The sequence below is a fragment of the Tympanuchus pallidicinctus genome, unplaced genomic scaffold, assembly GCF_026119805.1.
Source record: "Tympanuchus pallidicinctus isolate F22 unplaced genomic scaffold, pur_lepc_1.0 scaffold13, whole genome shotgun sequence".
NCBI lineage: Eukaryota > Metazoa > Chordata > Aves > Galliformes > Phasianidae > Tympanuchus > Tympanuchus pallidicinctus.
Window position 1 is genome coordinate 15001145 of NW_026294648.1, and position 15004 is coordinate 15016148.

Sequence of the window (15004 nt, forward strand, 5' to 3'; positions counted from 1 at the left end):
TCCACGCGTCGCTTCAGGCGTTCTGCTGGACGACGGCCTAAGGGCACTGGCCAGCCGGGGGGAAGGAAAAACACCCCGAAAGCGCCCGCAGAACGGCCCACAACGACCGCTCCCCGCCGACGGACCGGCCGACATGGCGGCGGGAGGCGGGAGCGAGGCGGCGGGGGCGGGGCTCGCTGACGTCTCGCGATGGCTGGAGGCAAGAGGGAGCCCGCCGCCATCCCGGCAGCCATAGCGACGACGCTACCCGCAGTGACGGGAGCAGGCGGGGGGGCGCCGCACAAAGGGGGCGCCGGGCGAGCCCGCAGCCAGCGGCCCCGAGCGGTGAGTGCGGGGAGGGGGGCGCCGCGCGACGCCGCCGGGGCGGGACAGGAACGCCGCCTCCTGCCCGCTTCCCTTACCGGCACGGAGCGCCGCCGGACCCGGCGAGGCCTCGCTGCCAGGCCTCAATGCCCAGCGCGGGCAGCGGGCCGGGCCAGGACGGGCTGTGAGGGGCGGCGGGGACGGCGCGCTGTGCCGGGCGGAGCGGGGCCGGGCTGTCGGAGCCCCGCCGCCGCCTCGATCTCCGCTCCCGAATAACAAAGGGGATACGTGGAGCGTGTGCCGTCGCTCCTGTTTCTCTGCCTTCAGTAGGTGCGTCTTAAGAGCCCAATTAGAGCGGCTTCTTTCCCGTGTTTCTCTCAAGGAAGAGCGTTTCCCGCGGCGAATCGGTGCCGTCCTGACATTTGATCTGTGCAGCTGAACCTGGGGATGAAAGGCCGTGTAGCGCCGTGTGAGTGCGAGGGCCGGGGCACAGCGCCCTTGTGCCCCCATAGCGCCCTGTGGAGGGAGCAGCAGCTGAGCCCGGCTGGGATTCCACGTGTGGGATTCCACTGCTGCTGCACGCCCCTCAGGTGTGTTCGAACAAAGCTGCTGTTGTCACCTTGTCGGCGTCTGAAAAAGTCAAGGAAAAATAACTGGGCTGTGTTCTGGGCTGCGTTAAAAAAGGAGTGGGCCAGCAGGAAGAGGGGGGTGATTGTCCCCTTCTATTCAGCTCTTGTGAGGCCCCATCTGCAGTGCTGCATCCAGACACGGGGCTCCCAGCACAGGAAGGACGTGGAGCTCTTGGAGCGGGTCCAGAGGAGGGCACTAAGATGATCAGGGGCTGGAGCAGCTCTCCTGTGAGGAAAGGTCGACGGAACTGGGCTTGTTTAGCTTGGAGAAAAGAAGGCTTTGGGGAGACCTCATTGTGGCCTTCCAGAACTTGAAGGGAGCATTTTACAGGGGGGAGAATGGCTGTTTATGAGGCTGAATAGTGATAGGACAAGGGAGAATGGTTTTAAACTGAGATGAGGATGTTTAGGTTAGATATTAGGAGGAAGTTTTTCACTCAGAGGGTGGTGGTGCACTGGAACAGGTTGTCCAAGGAGGCTGTGGATGCCCCATCCCTGGAGGCATTCAGGGCAAGGCTGGATGTGGCTCTGGGCAGCCTGGTCTGCTGGTTGGCAACCCTGCACACAGCAGGGAGTTGGAACTAGATGATTATTGTGGTCCTTTTCAACACAGACCATTCTGTGATTCTATGATGAATGGTGTGGATCAAGCAAGTTGTGCTGTTGGTTCTAATAAGTGACCTCCTCTGAGAGTCTTCTGATTTCCAGCATCCTGAGGACAGTTCAGTGACGCTCTCATCACTCTGTGCAGTAGCAGAGGGTTTGAGAAGTCTCAGAGTGGTTCTGCCAGTTCTGATGTCACTGTCCACCCACTTCAGTGCTTTGCAGAGTATGTGCCCTCGTAGATCAGCAAACTGAAGTGAGGTTAACCAGCTTGCTCAAGGTCACAGGGTCAGTGACAGAGCTGGCAATAATGGAACGCAGCCATCCCCACCGCCGGCTCTGTGCTCATCACTGGATGACTCTCCCAGATAATTGCAGGTAGTTTAAACACTGCGTTGCGTAAGTCTGTTTTGAGGCCTTCCCAAGCTTTTGGAAAGATGAAATGTTAATAGATCTGCTTCTTGTGCTCTGTTTGCATGGGGCTCATGCTGAAGCTTAAACTTCTCCTGGCACTGGGAGAAATTTCGAGGTCTTTGTGGCTTATTTTGTGAATATGTGCTCAAAAGTCATCTGTACCTCAGTTGTGTGTTTGTTAAGTAAATGGTGTGGAAAAGCTCTTGTGTAGCTTTAGAGGGTAGATGATGGGATAGAACAGACATAGATTACACCTTAATTGCAGTTTTTAAAAGGCGAATCTGGAAACTATGGCTCTAAAGAGTTCTCTGAATAAAGTGTTTACCAAATGATGTTCTGTCATTTGCCACTGTTTGGAAAAAAAAAAAACCAAACAAGTGTGCTGGGAAGCCACAGTGATGGGCTGATGAAAGTTAAAATGGAACAAAAAAGCTTCCCCCTCCTTGATTTATTTTTTCTGCACGTAATTGTTAAATAAAAACAAATCAGAAGGGCTGTCATTTCTGAGCCTAGAGAGAAGTTTCACTTCATGTTTTTTTTGTTTTTTTTTTTTCCTGTTAAGCTTATGAAGAAAGGGGTTTCAGAGGAAATGCTGACAGTTCATGCTGGTGTGACACATGCATTGTATATTTAGTAGCTTCAGGGAGGAGAGATCCTTAGTGAGCTGTAGAAAATATCACGGATAGTGGTTGGTGTGGACCTCAGAGAGCGCTGGAAAGCAGGCTGGCATTGCTCAGGTGTTCCACCTCAGCCCTGTCCTGCAGGGAGCCTTGAGTTTGGCACAGTCCTAATGCTGCGTGGAGTTGTGCTGGTGGTCATAGATAGAGACCACAGGTCTGTGTTTTGTAAGCGTTTGTTTGTTCTTATCTTTGTGTTCTGGGATTAATTCTGGTGACCATTGGCTGCACACAGTAATCTGATAGGAGTTGCTGTGTTGTAGTGCAGCATGGAGAACAGCAATGGCCACGTTCCTTTTAAGTGCTCTGCCAACGGTGCCAAAGCAGCACTGCGTAGCTGTGCTGTGGGCATCAGCAGGAGTCCTGCTCTAGGTTTGATCCATGCAAAGGCATTTTCATGATACAGGCTTCCTCTGTTTAAAAAAAAAAAAATGACAGTTTGTTGTTGATGAGCACTATGTGAAAGCTGCACTACTAAATTGCCATACCTCCCCTGTGTTTGTACAACTTACAATGCTGTCTTTAGGAAAAGTACTTGTGCTGATATTACCTGGTGAGGTATCCCAGCAAGGCAACTTGTCAGCTGAAATAATTCTCTCAAAAGGAATGCTTGTGGCTTGCCTAGAAACCTACAACTTTACATCCTGAATGACACTGCTGTGTCAGCAAATGAGTCTGTTGTAGAGCTGAGTTTGCCAGACTTCACTTCTGCCAGTTTGAGTGCTAACTTCTTATCCAGCCAAGTTAAATAAGAAAAGGAAGCAATAATGGGATGCACTTCTTTTTAGGGTTGGTAGCTTTCAGTGTGAAAGCTTGTGGAATCCAGGAAGGTTTGTGCACTGTTACCAATGGATGTGTAAGAGCAAGACCTGCTGGTAGGCTTATGGTGCACAGCTCTGCGTGCTGTGATGTGTGGGCTGGGAGCACCTGGCTGCTTGCTGGTGGCTGAGCTGAGGAAACTGGAGCTGTGCAGTGATGCCAGAAATCAGAATGAAACCCATGCAGTGTTTAATGGGATTGTGGTACTCCATCCCTGGAGGCATTCAAGGCCAGGCTGGATGTGGCTCTGTTCTGGTGGTTGGTGACCCTACACACAGCAGGGGGTTGAAACTAAATGATCATTGTGGTCCTTTTCAACCCAGGCCGTTCTATGATTCTGTGATGCTTCATTTGCAATCATTAAATAAAAACCAAATGGTTTACATTTTAATAAATCCGGTCACCTAAATATCTGGCAGTACTTTGGTAGTGGTTGTACAGAGTAAAACACTTGTTAGGAAAGCAATTGTTCATTTCAGGAAGATGGCTCATATACCTGATATGTATAATGTATGCAGTAGGTCTGTTTGAGAGCCAGTTGTTCTCATGTGAACTTACTGTATACTGTGTTAATTTTGGGAGGAAAAAGAAATAAAAAAAGTACAAAATCTGTGCATCAGAAGCTTCAGAAGACATTATTTCCTATGCTGATTATTTGGCAGATAGTCATATTAATAATGTAATAACATATTTGATGTATATTAATCTGTTTAATCTCATTCTGCAATGGCTCGTACAGTTTTGCAGGAAATATTGTTTGCAGCTGCTCCACGCAGTGATCTTAGAGCTCGTTCATTCCTCTGAAACAAAATGCATTTATGACAATTCTAGGAAGCACCACGGAGCCCAAATTGCCACTCACAGATCTGTTTCTTTTTCCAGTCCCTTCTTAATAAGGTAGCAGAGCATCAGCTTTGGAACGCTCTCACTGGGGATTTGTTTTCAGAGTATTCTTAGTAGCGTTGCAGTGAAGCGGAAATCAACCTGTGCTCTGCACAGCAATTCAGCCCAGGGAAAGGTGTCCAGTGAGAGCAGTTCTCTAACGAGTTGCTGCTTTAAAAAGGTAAAGAAACAGAAGAGCTTAACGACAAACACAGCCTGTGCATCGAAAGATGGGGCTACAAAAATACCTTCTAGCAAACATTCATTCCTGTCACGTTTCGAATACAAAGCGCAGATTTGGTGTTGGAAATGTAAACATCACGATGTTCTGAATGCAAAAATCCAAGCTTTTATTTTTGTTTGTTCGGGGCGCTGTGGGAATTCAATGTAGACATTTCAGAAACTGCATTTCTTAAGGTGCAACCAGATCAGGTTATTTGTCTGGAGAACAGCTGGAACAGATGTTCTGTAAGGCTGCATTGAAAGTGGACATTGCAGCTTGTGAGCCTGTGGGAACTTTTTATTCTTTTATTATTTCCTATTGTAGAATAAAGCTGAGCCTCACAGGACACCTTTAGTTTGATAGTAAACCTAGGGGAAGTATAGTAAAATCTGACAATCTTGGGGGAAGAATAGGGGAAGCTGTTTCACTGTGTTGTGTCTGCAGTGTGTAAGGTCACTGGCATGCAGCGCGTGCTGAGGAATCTGCCCTTAATTTTATTGGACAAATTACATTTGGGATTGTTGCTCGATCAGGTCAGAGGTTCTGGTTTTAGTTCTGGAATGAGACTTGGAATAAAAACTGTGGGGGTGGCAAAGGAGAATCACGATGGTTATGTTTTGTTTAAAGGCAGATTGGTAGAAAACCTTTCTCATTTCTTAACCCAGTAAGAAATCCAACATGGATCTGCTGTTATTCATCCCAGTTAATTTTCAATTCGTTGCCAGTAACTACTGTGCAATCACAACAAGACCTTAGTTTAGACAAAGCACGAAGATGTTCCCCATTCCTTTGTTCTGAATCTGCCTGTGTGAGCAGATACCTCAGTTACACTTCATCCAGGAACGGCTGCACAACACAGCGCAGTGAGATCCTTCCAGCGATGCCTGCTGCTGTGTTTCCTCATTTTGCTCTTTTCTCAACCGTTTGTTTTCGGAGGTGAGAGCCGCGTTTATTTGTGTCGTTTGCTTTGTGTTGCACAGTCGTTCACAGAGTCACGGCAGACTGGGGGCTGCAGAAGTGCTGATCCATTTCTTTTGGAGCAGTTTGTTAAATGGATGCGATCTGGTGTGGATGGAAAAGGCATTGCCACGTTTTTGAATGACAATATTCGGTTATGCAGCTACCTGTACAGAGTTCTACCTTCTTTGTTGTCTGCCTCAGTTTACCAGAGGTTCAGGGAACAGTCTTCTCACCTTCTCTCTTTTTTCTCTTTTTTCCTTCAGAATTGCCAAAATGCTTTGGAATTCTTAAACGATTCTAAAACTGAAGTTGCTGAAGATACAAAACTCATAAGAACACAAGAAGCAGCAAGGAGGATTCAGTGCCAATGCAGCAACAAAGAAGACAGCCAGAGTTAGTGGAAGGAAATCTTCCTGTCTTTGTTTTTCCTACAGAACTTATATTTTATGCAGATGACCAGTCGACACACAAGCAGGTGTTGACTCTATATAACCCCTATGAGTTTGCCTTAAAATTCAAAGGTGGGTTTCTTAGGTTAAGTTGTATTTAAGGATTAGTTGGTGATCTTGAACAATCCAATTATAGTTTGTGTAACGAATCATATTTGCGACGAAACCAAAGCCCTGTCTTCACGTGTATCTGTTGGTGACTCAGGTGTTGATGTGTGACTTGTCACCTCTGCTGTCCTTTCCTTTGCAGTTCTCTGTACAACTCCAAATAAATATGCGGTGGTTGATGCGACCGGAGCAGTGAAGCCTCAGTGCTGTGTTGATATGTAAGTAAAAAGTGGTTTATTTTTCCCCTGATGTCTGATTACCTGATTTCCTTCATTATTGTAAGAGGTAGTAAATGACAGCAAACACAGCATAAACTATATAAATATTACCATGCTTTCCTGATCTCCTGTATTCTCGTGGCCATCCAGTCTTTACTGTTCTTTTACTCTAGGGCAAAGGTAACGATTTGGAGATTGCTTCTTTAGTTTTCTCTTTAAGCATAAACAACATGCTACTAAATGCATCCTGTAGTATAGTTGGTAAATCATCAGTGAGAGTATGGAGTCTGTATTTTGTTATTTCTAACAAGAAGAACAAGACCACCCCTAGGGTTGGGATTTCTTTGGGAGAAATATTTGTTTGCAGATTGACAAAGTGAAAACTTATGAAGTTCTACTGAACACACTTTTCTGGGACATATTTAACGAAGGTACTTTTGCCCATCCTTCACCCTGACCACCTGTCTTGTACTCTCTGCTCTCTCTTCCACCCCTCCTTCCCCCTTTACTTCTCCTTTCAGGTCCCAGCACCATAACAGAGGAGAAATGAACGCTGGTTAAGTTTACTCCAGTAACATGCAGGGTCTGCAGGCTGCTGGAATTCAAAGTAGAGCAAGAACCAATAGATATGATAAAATTGCCCAGGTTTTTTCATTGTGTTTGCAACATTATCTCTGTGAGGTACAGATAGAACAAAATCAATGAGAATATCAGTAAGCCACTGGCAGAGTTTAGCAGACATTTACACATTCTCAATGTTTAGTTCATCTTTGGCTTAAACAAATGTGTTAAATAAGAGGTGTGCCTATTTCCTGGGGAGTTTTTGTGTGGCAAAGAAAATCCCATCTGGTTCTGTTGACGTTGTTGTCCAATGTCAGTGTTCACTGCAAAGCTATGAGCAGTACTAGGTAAGTGTGGCTGCTTGCCAGATAAACATATTCTACGGAGCTTCTAATTAAGCAGTGGCCTCTGACAAGAAACATGAGCATGTATCTGTTTATAAGGGTCTGCAGAAAACATCTCTTTGCTTGGCAGCAGATGCATGTCTCGTAGTGCAGCAGTATGTACAGATTTTGTTTAGGTCGATAGTAGCACATATAAGAAGAGGAAAAAAACTGTAAAGGAAGTCTTAAAGGGAGAAATAATTTATCAGAACAGCAGATTCAGTTCTCAGGGTTGTATGAAAGTGTTGTTGGGGAAAATCCCTCTGTTTTAATGAAAGCACTCACCCAACCACCACTGAGCTTCTTGAAGCCTGACATAAGCACACTGCTTGGTTCCTAAAGTAAAACCACAGGCATTTCTATGCCCATCTTGCTTAGGAGGGATGACTTAGTTTCTGTTTCCTTGTTGAATGGTCTGTTCAAACTATATACTGGTTATAAGCACTGCTCTGTGTTTATGATTGTAGATACCTTGCTGTGGCACAATTCATTTAAAAGAAACCAGAAACAAAGTCTGTTTCTTGTACCATTTTAATGCGCATGTATCACAAAGATAGTGCTTATAATCGTTTCTGAAAAGTTTATCCTGTATTAATAAAGGTAAAACCACTTTTTTCCCTCAGGATATGGCAACGTTCTTGAAGCCACACCACTTATACACAGGTGTTTTTTCAGGCTAGCTATTATTACCTTAGAAATTTAGAGTAGCCTCTTATAAAGAAGAAAAAATAATTTTCCACTCCAGAAAAATCCTTTGTTTTAACTCTAAGAGCTGCTATGACTTTTAAAAACCTGAATGTTTTCTTTTTTTAGTGCTAGATGGGTATTTTCATAATGAATCATAAATGCAGAGAGGAGGCAGGTGAGCAGAGCAGTGTTGCAAAGGTCTGTATTGCCTTTGATCAGTGTTATTTTTAAACTGTGCCTTTTACGTGTCCTACATATGATTTTTTTGTCACATTAAATACCATAAAAGTAGAAGTAATGTAACAGCTATCACAGTGCCTTAATTTTGAAACCATCTTGGTCAACTTGTTCAAAACAGCAGAGTTCACAGTGGTTGCTGGGCAGTACAAAAGTCTGTGAGGAAACAAATGGACTCCAGGCATGGCTCAGCTTTGCCTGTGCTGCAGTTGGGGTATGAGTGCAGCTTGTGTCCATAACAGCAGCCCTAACTCTTGCTAGCTGGTCAAGTGCCTGCAGTATTTCAGTTCAGGCTGCACAATATGCTCAAGGTAGCAAGACTGCTGAGCAAAGCTTTGACAGCACAGAGCTCTGAGAGCCACGCTTGCTCATTTCTAGTATGGAAGGGATGGGAAATGTTTATACTGCAGTTACGTGCCTTAAACTGGTGAGTTTCTGATTTCAAAAATCTCTTTAAATCTAGATGACTCTTACCCATAGAGAGAATTAGTTTTGCTTTTGGGAAAGTATAATTTCAAAGCTTTGAGCCTGCTTTCCTGAAGAGACTTCTGCCATCACCTTGTCTGTCCAAGTGCTTGGCAGTCCTTTTTTTCCCCTATCTACCCCACGTCCCCCTCTACCTTTTGACATATTGGACAGCATAGAGCAAAATTGTTTGAAGAGGAGGCATCTTTCAGATAATGGATGTTCTGTGAAAAGTGGCAGTCGGGCCCCTAATGGTGTCTTCTGAGAAAGAATAGCTGTGGTTTTTCTGGCCAGCCAATTGGAGCAGATATATTTAGGAACTAGAATGCCCTGCCATGGTGCAGCAAACGGGGAGGAGAGAGACGAGGCAAGATCAGAGCTTCAAGAACACTGAGTGACTGAGGATAGAGTGGGGATGTGAGCTACTGAATGCATCTGTGTGGGGAAAACGGGAAGCATTGGCATTGCAGGGCGTGATTCCACACGAGGCATCGTTTTGATCAGCTCCTCTGCTTGACATTGTTGTACTCTGCAGTGTGATTCGTCACAGAGATGTTCGTGCTGCTCACTATGGTGTGATAGATAAATTCCGACTGCAAGTGTCTGAGCAAAGCCAGAGGAAAGCACTGGGGAGAAAGGAGATTATTGCTACTCTGCTTCCATCTGCAAAGGAACCACCACAGCAAAAGGAAGAGGAAGAAAAACGAATAAAGGAACACCTGTCTGAAAGTGTCTTTTTTGAGCAGACTTTGTGTCAACCAGGTAGTTGAAATCTTTATCCATCCTGTTCTCTGGATCAGTCTTGAATGGCTTAAATAATAGAAAGACTAGACTAAAATAAGCTTGAAAATAATTCTTATTAGTTACCTTTAGCACCAAAGGACGATTGCACTCGAGAAGCAAACTGTGACAGTTCTGCACGTGCTGTCTTGATTAATAATAATTTTTTTTCTTCTTTGTCTGAAAAGTACAAAAAAAGCAGAATTGCCACTGGAAATTCTTTGTATGTTTTGTATATGATGAAGTGAATCTAAAGTCTTGAGCAAAGCCTGGGCCAAACAGCTCAAAGTGACAGGGAGAGAAAAAGCATTGAGTCTTACTGGAAGTGCATCTGAGTGGATCCTCAACCTCTGCTGAATTATAGTGTAATGTTCTTGTCACTGCTTGTTTTTCATGACAAGAACAAAAATAAGTTCCTGAAAAGAAAATGACTTGCTTGAGACTGTTTCTCCTGCTAAAATCAAACTGTGTCAGCATTTATAAATGGCTTCCTGGCTGGTGAAACACCTTGTATTAAGAAAAAAAAACATCCATCTCAGTATGTATTGCAGGAGGATACGTGGTTAAACTAAACCTGCACTGTCTCTGGGCCCACAGAACACACTGTTACTGTGACAGTTGTTCCAGGACAGAGGGTTTGAACCATTCTGAACAATCTGATATTGGTCTCAATCCAAACACTACTTCTTCTCTTTAAACCTTTAATTAAATTGTATTGCTTGCTTACAGAAGAGCAGCAAACAGCAGCTTAAGGTCTTTGCATATAACCTGCAACCTAGAAAGAACAGTACTGGAATTAAAATAGGATACTCAAGCCAGACACAGTGAGGATAGAAAACTTTGCTAAAAGCATTTGGTAATGTGTTAGTTGACAGTGCTAAGAACCACCTGTTAGAAATTAACAGCTTGAAGTGTGTCAGTGAGGAGATTGCAGCCATTGAACTGCAGCACAGCAAAGAGCATGGAGGATAAATGGATCTGCAGTTTGCATTTCCTTGTTTGGGTGACACTGGATTGTTGTGGTAGTTCAGTTCTCAAAGCAGGCTAAACATGCTACTCAGCTGTGGCATGTGAACTGGACCTGGGGCAGGCCTTAAGTCCTCCCTTAAAGAAAGAAGGGAAACTCACCTGGGCCACCAGCTGTGCTCTTGCTGTAGCCAAGACTTGTTTGGATGTGTAAGAGCTTTCTGCCTCTGTACTTCCTATTAGTGTTCTTTCCCAATTAACTACTAATTGCACAGGGAATGTATCAGTGTCAGGATGCATAGTGAAGCCTCAAGCATTGCTGAAACATCTAACTGCCAGGAGTGTGTATATATAGCTACTAGGCCTGGCAGACTGTTCCTCTAGAAGGGAGAGATTTGGAAAGTCATGTGAAAGCAAATTCCAGCATCAGCCTTGGAACAGGAGCAGCCTCCTGCACTGCAAGATGCAGAAAGCTTAGGGAAGTGGATGTAAGTTGTTTTCCATCCCCTCCAAACTCAAACAGATGAAGAAAATATCAAGGTAGTGCAGCTCTGATGTTGTGTGGGTAGATGTTCCCTACAAGTGGTACTGTTCTGTGTTTCAGAAAACAGACCTGCCTCATCGGGACCGAGTTTACTAACAGTCTTCCTGGGAATAGTGTGTATTGCAGCACTAATGCTACCTACATTGGGGGAAATGGAATCCCTGGTGCCTCTCTACCTCCATTTAAGTGTGAATCAAAAGTTAGTTGCTGCTTATGTTTTAGGTAAGTATTCTGGATTTCGTGTTTTAGAGGAACTTTTGTGATTTGGGGAACTTCTCAGCTGTTTGGCAGCAGCTTCAGGAAACCTGGAGACAAAGAACTGCCTTACATTTTCTTTTCCACCCCAGTTATATTTTATGTTACAGCCAGAATGATATGAGGGAAAATTGATTATAAATATTTTAGACCAGATTTTAGTCAATATTATATACAGGCTTCCATGTACTAGTTTTGCCTTCATTTGATGACTGGCCCAATCACTCATACCTCTAATCACCTGCCAGCAAAACTGAGTGGAATGAATTACGTTTCTTACACTGAATACAGAGTTCATCTGTTGCAGAACCTAGAACTCTTCTGGTTCTGTTTCTCTCTCCAAGCCAAATAAGCTGGTCTGAAAGGCTGCGTTTGTCGTCTTCTTGATAAGCAGTTGAAGTGTTCAAAAATAAATGGTTATTGTTGCTTACTAAGAGATCACTGCCATCCACACCTCTCCCTGATTGCTCACTTGCTCCTAAATTAGGAGCATAGAGAAGTTGCACGCTTCACTTGATTTGACTATTTTTCTGTAGCTATTTCAGATTGGAAGAGCACTCGCACTTAACTCAGTTCTCCCAGCCCCCTGCCTGGCAGAAATGAGAATTTAAAGGAAAGGAGATAGGCAGCTTCAAACTGAGAGCTGGAGGTGAGGTAGTGGTGGGAAAGAATGCAAGATCTTGTTGATGAAATGCACACAGTTTAGTGACTGACTTTGCTAAGTTCATCTGCTGAAAGGGTTTTAGATCTCACCTGCTGCTGACCAGAAGCCTATGTCTCTATCTGAGCTGATGGCATTGTATTTTCAGATTAGAACCTTGCAGTAATCCTGGTTTTATTTTTACCTCTAGTTTTGAAAACAGTCCCAGTTTCTGCTGGTGACAACCATGGTGTTAAAGTGTTAAACCCTTTGAATTCATACATTTGCAACAACTCACCTGTTCATAGATGCGTTGTGAAGTTCCTACAGGTCTTGGTTCTACTGGGGGCAGGGTTCTTACTGCTCATAAAGGGCTCCTCTGGGTACAGCACTTACCTACAACACAAGTGGATTGCCCATACGAAGGTGCAAACACTTTCTTCCACCATGAAGTACAATGGATTGTTTAGTTTTTAACTGAAAAGGGAGGTTTGTTCCACACCAATGGGACTCAGCGACATTGGAGAAGAATTTGCTTCACAGAAATGAGTGAAACCCAGCCGTGGTGCAGGTTGCTCCATAGCACCTTCCAGAATCCTGTTACTCTGCAGTGATTTAAATAATCTAAATCAGGGCCCACAGCAGTTCTGGTATTTGGGATGGTCTGAGCTAATGCAGACCTTGACAAATAGCTGAACCATAATTCCTCTTTAATGGGATGAAATGCTTGTCTAATGGAGGGCAGCATTACAATTCTGTTCAGTCATGCTTTTATGTTTAAAATCTTTATCAAATAAGTTACATCAGTATGGAGAGGCAACATAGCAAGAGAGTCTCAGCAATTTCTTTGTCTGGTAAAATCTGTAGGCTGTAAGATCTGTGCTGTGAAAGGCTATTATAGAAACGTATTCCAAGCCTGAAATAAGATTGCCTAAGAACTGATGAATTACTATTCTGGTGTGTCGGAAGGCCTGTATGTTTTTCCATATGCCTCTTTGCCCTGTACTAAATACATTCATGGCTATGAACCTTTTCTTATCAACACAATGGCAGTGGGTTTTTCTGTGTGGCAGTAGTAGGTTTTCTAACCCTGTATTTTCTGCTTTCATCCCTGTAGCCTATTTTTAATTGTTTGGGAGTTTTTTAGGCCTCTGTCAGAGCAGACTTTTGTTTCCCTCCCTTCCTAAAGGTCACAAAGCCTGCAGAAAGCTCCCAGTGCAGACTGAGCAAAGACAAGTTCAGGACAAGTATTGCTCTGCAGAGAACTGAATAGAAATCACCATCTAGCTTTTAGCTAACCTGCCTTACTGATGACTCAGCATTTGAATTACACTGCCCATAACCATCCCACATCAGAACCAATGGCTTCCATGCCCTTGTTAAACTTAGATTTCAACATGGATGAGATTTTCCAGCAGGCAGTTGGTTGTACAGAGCAGTTTTGGCTTCTTTGAGATTTAGCTACAAGGCAGCACTTCCCTATAAGGGAACACCTGAGTTTTGTCTGCATCAGAATTTGGAGCAGTACTTGTAGTACTTATGCAAGGGCTCTGTATGAACTCCTCCTGCATGCATTACTTCTGCTTTAGTTTCTGCCCTGTGAAATAACTGTCTTCTCCATCTCAAAAAGTTAAAGCACTTGGTTCTTCATCCTTTCCTCCAGGTCTCATCACCATGGTTATTCTGAGAACATGAGCAATGACTTAGCAGGACATCAAACACCTTGCTGTATATTCACATCATGAATGTGGACTGCCTTTTACTCCCATTGGGCTCATCGAGATGCTAGCAGCTCTGTTCAGTGATCTAAGATACCTTCAGAAGTGTAATATATTTTAACTATGTATAATAAATGAAAGACTCAAAGCACTTTTAGGTGCTTCTGTAACAGACAGCTATGAAATGTTCAGTGATACCTGTGAAAATAATTTGAAACACTTTTATATTTACGCCTACTGTAAAAAAAATCCTTATTAAAGCAAACATTTGTTATTTTTAGTCTATGTTCACATCAGTGCGTGATCACTATAAAAGCAAGCTGTCATGTAAGCGTTCCTTCGGTTTGTGGCTGTACATGCTGAGGCTGATGCCTGACACTTCTGTATGTGTACCAGAAGGATGGCAGTCGTGGCTGATCATTGAAGCAAATGGAAAATTTCATCAGTGAAACTATGAAATAAACCATTACGTTTAGGTGAAGGAGTAATTCTCAAATTCCTTACTTCACTGTTAGCCATGTATCACCGAGTGCTGGTTTTCTTACCTGGGGAGGTAATTTCTGCAACAGACATTTTGTATCGACCGTAGACAATAAAGACCAGTTCTGTAATCAGATCCCTTCATTTCTCAGGGCTGCATGCAACCTGTGAGCTACGTGGCATTAACAGAACCTGAACCCGCACTGCACACCAATATAGAATTCAGCACCTTTTCCAGTTTTACAGACCAAACTAAGCAGAGCAGCAGAGGCATTTCTGTCTCCACCTTCCCCCACCACACCTTACAGCCGAGGCAGGATTTCTTTGGTACGAGGAACTCCTGCTCAAAGTCCAGTGTTTCATTCCAGGTGAACATTCACCCCATTTCACATTTCATTGTAGAGATGTTTAATTATAACATTTCTACTGCTTCATTTCACTATGACTGCATTTGGTTCATGCATACAGATTTATAAGGAGTCTATATAGTAAATATGCTTTGATTTGTATATGGAACGTTTTGGAAGTTAAGCTTCCCCCTTCTGCATGTTACAGGTCCCGTTTCTGGACTTTGTGCACAGAAGCACAAGGAAACCACACAGATGTTGCTGTTTAAAAAACAATGAGGTTGAATTTACATTAATAACTACTGTAAATTTCTTACATGTAACACCCCAAGTCTTTAAAGGGCAATAAAAACGTTACTTCAGCTTGATTGCCAGGTGAACTGAGACTGTGTCATCTATCAGCATCAGGTGATAAAGAAACAGACATTAATAGATCTTATAAAAAAGAAAAAGTTGGTTTGAGCTCTTGGTGTTCCAGACCTGTGCTACAACTGGGAAGAGAGCTCTGGTTACAGAGGTAGGCATGGCTCAGATTCCTGCTCAATTCCTGCTGCTGTGGAGCTGCATTCTCGTAGGTTGGCTGATATTTTTAATCACCTGTTAATTGTTAATCACTGTTAATCTGGAGTTTTGTGACACACATTGCCAACATTCAT

At 43.8% G+C, this 15004-nt stretch overlaps 1 protein-coding gene across 4 annotated transcripts; it reads left to right on the plus strand.

Annotated features, from left to right (window-relative positions):
* The first annotated feature begins 174 nt into the window (after positions 1-174).
* Positions 175-14716, plus strand: MOSPD1 (motile sperm domain containing 1). Of its 4 annotated transcripts, none has more exons than XM_052673326.1 (6): positions 175-324; positions 5774-5903; positions 6210-6285; positions 9154-9383; positions 10969-11130; positions 13467-14716. In XM_052673326.1, exons 1-6 carry the CDS (start codon positions 190-192, stop codon positions 13496-13498), a joined length of 765 nt encoding a protein of 254 aa, XP_052529286.1. In that variant the 5' UTR covers positions 175-189; the 3' UTR covers positions 13499-14716. The 4 variants fall into 4 exon arrangements, with proteins under 4 accessions (XP_052529286.1, XP_052529288.1, XP_052529289.1 ...); XM_052673328.1 differs by having other exon boundaries at positions 9154-9380; XM_052673329.1 differs by having other exon boundaries at positions 210-324; positions 5774-6031.
* The last annotated feature ends 288 nt before the right edge of the window (positions 14717-15004 follow it).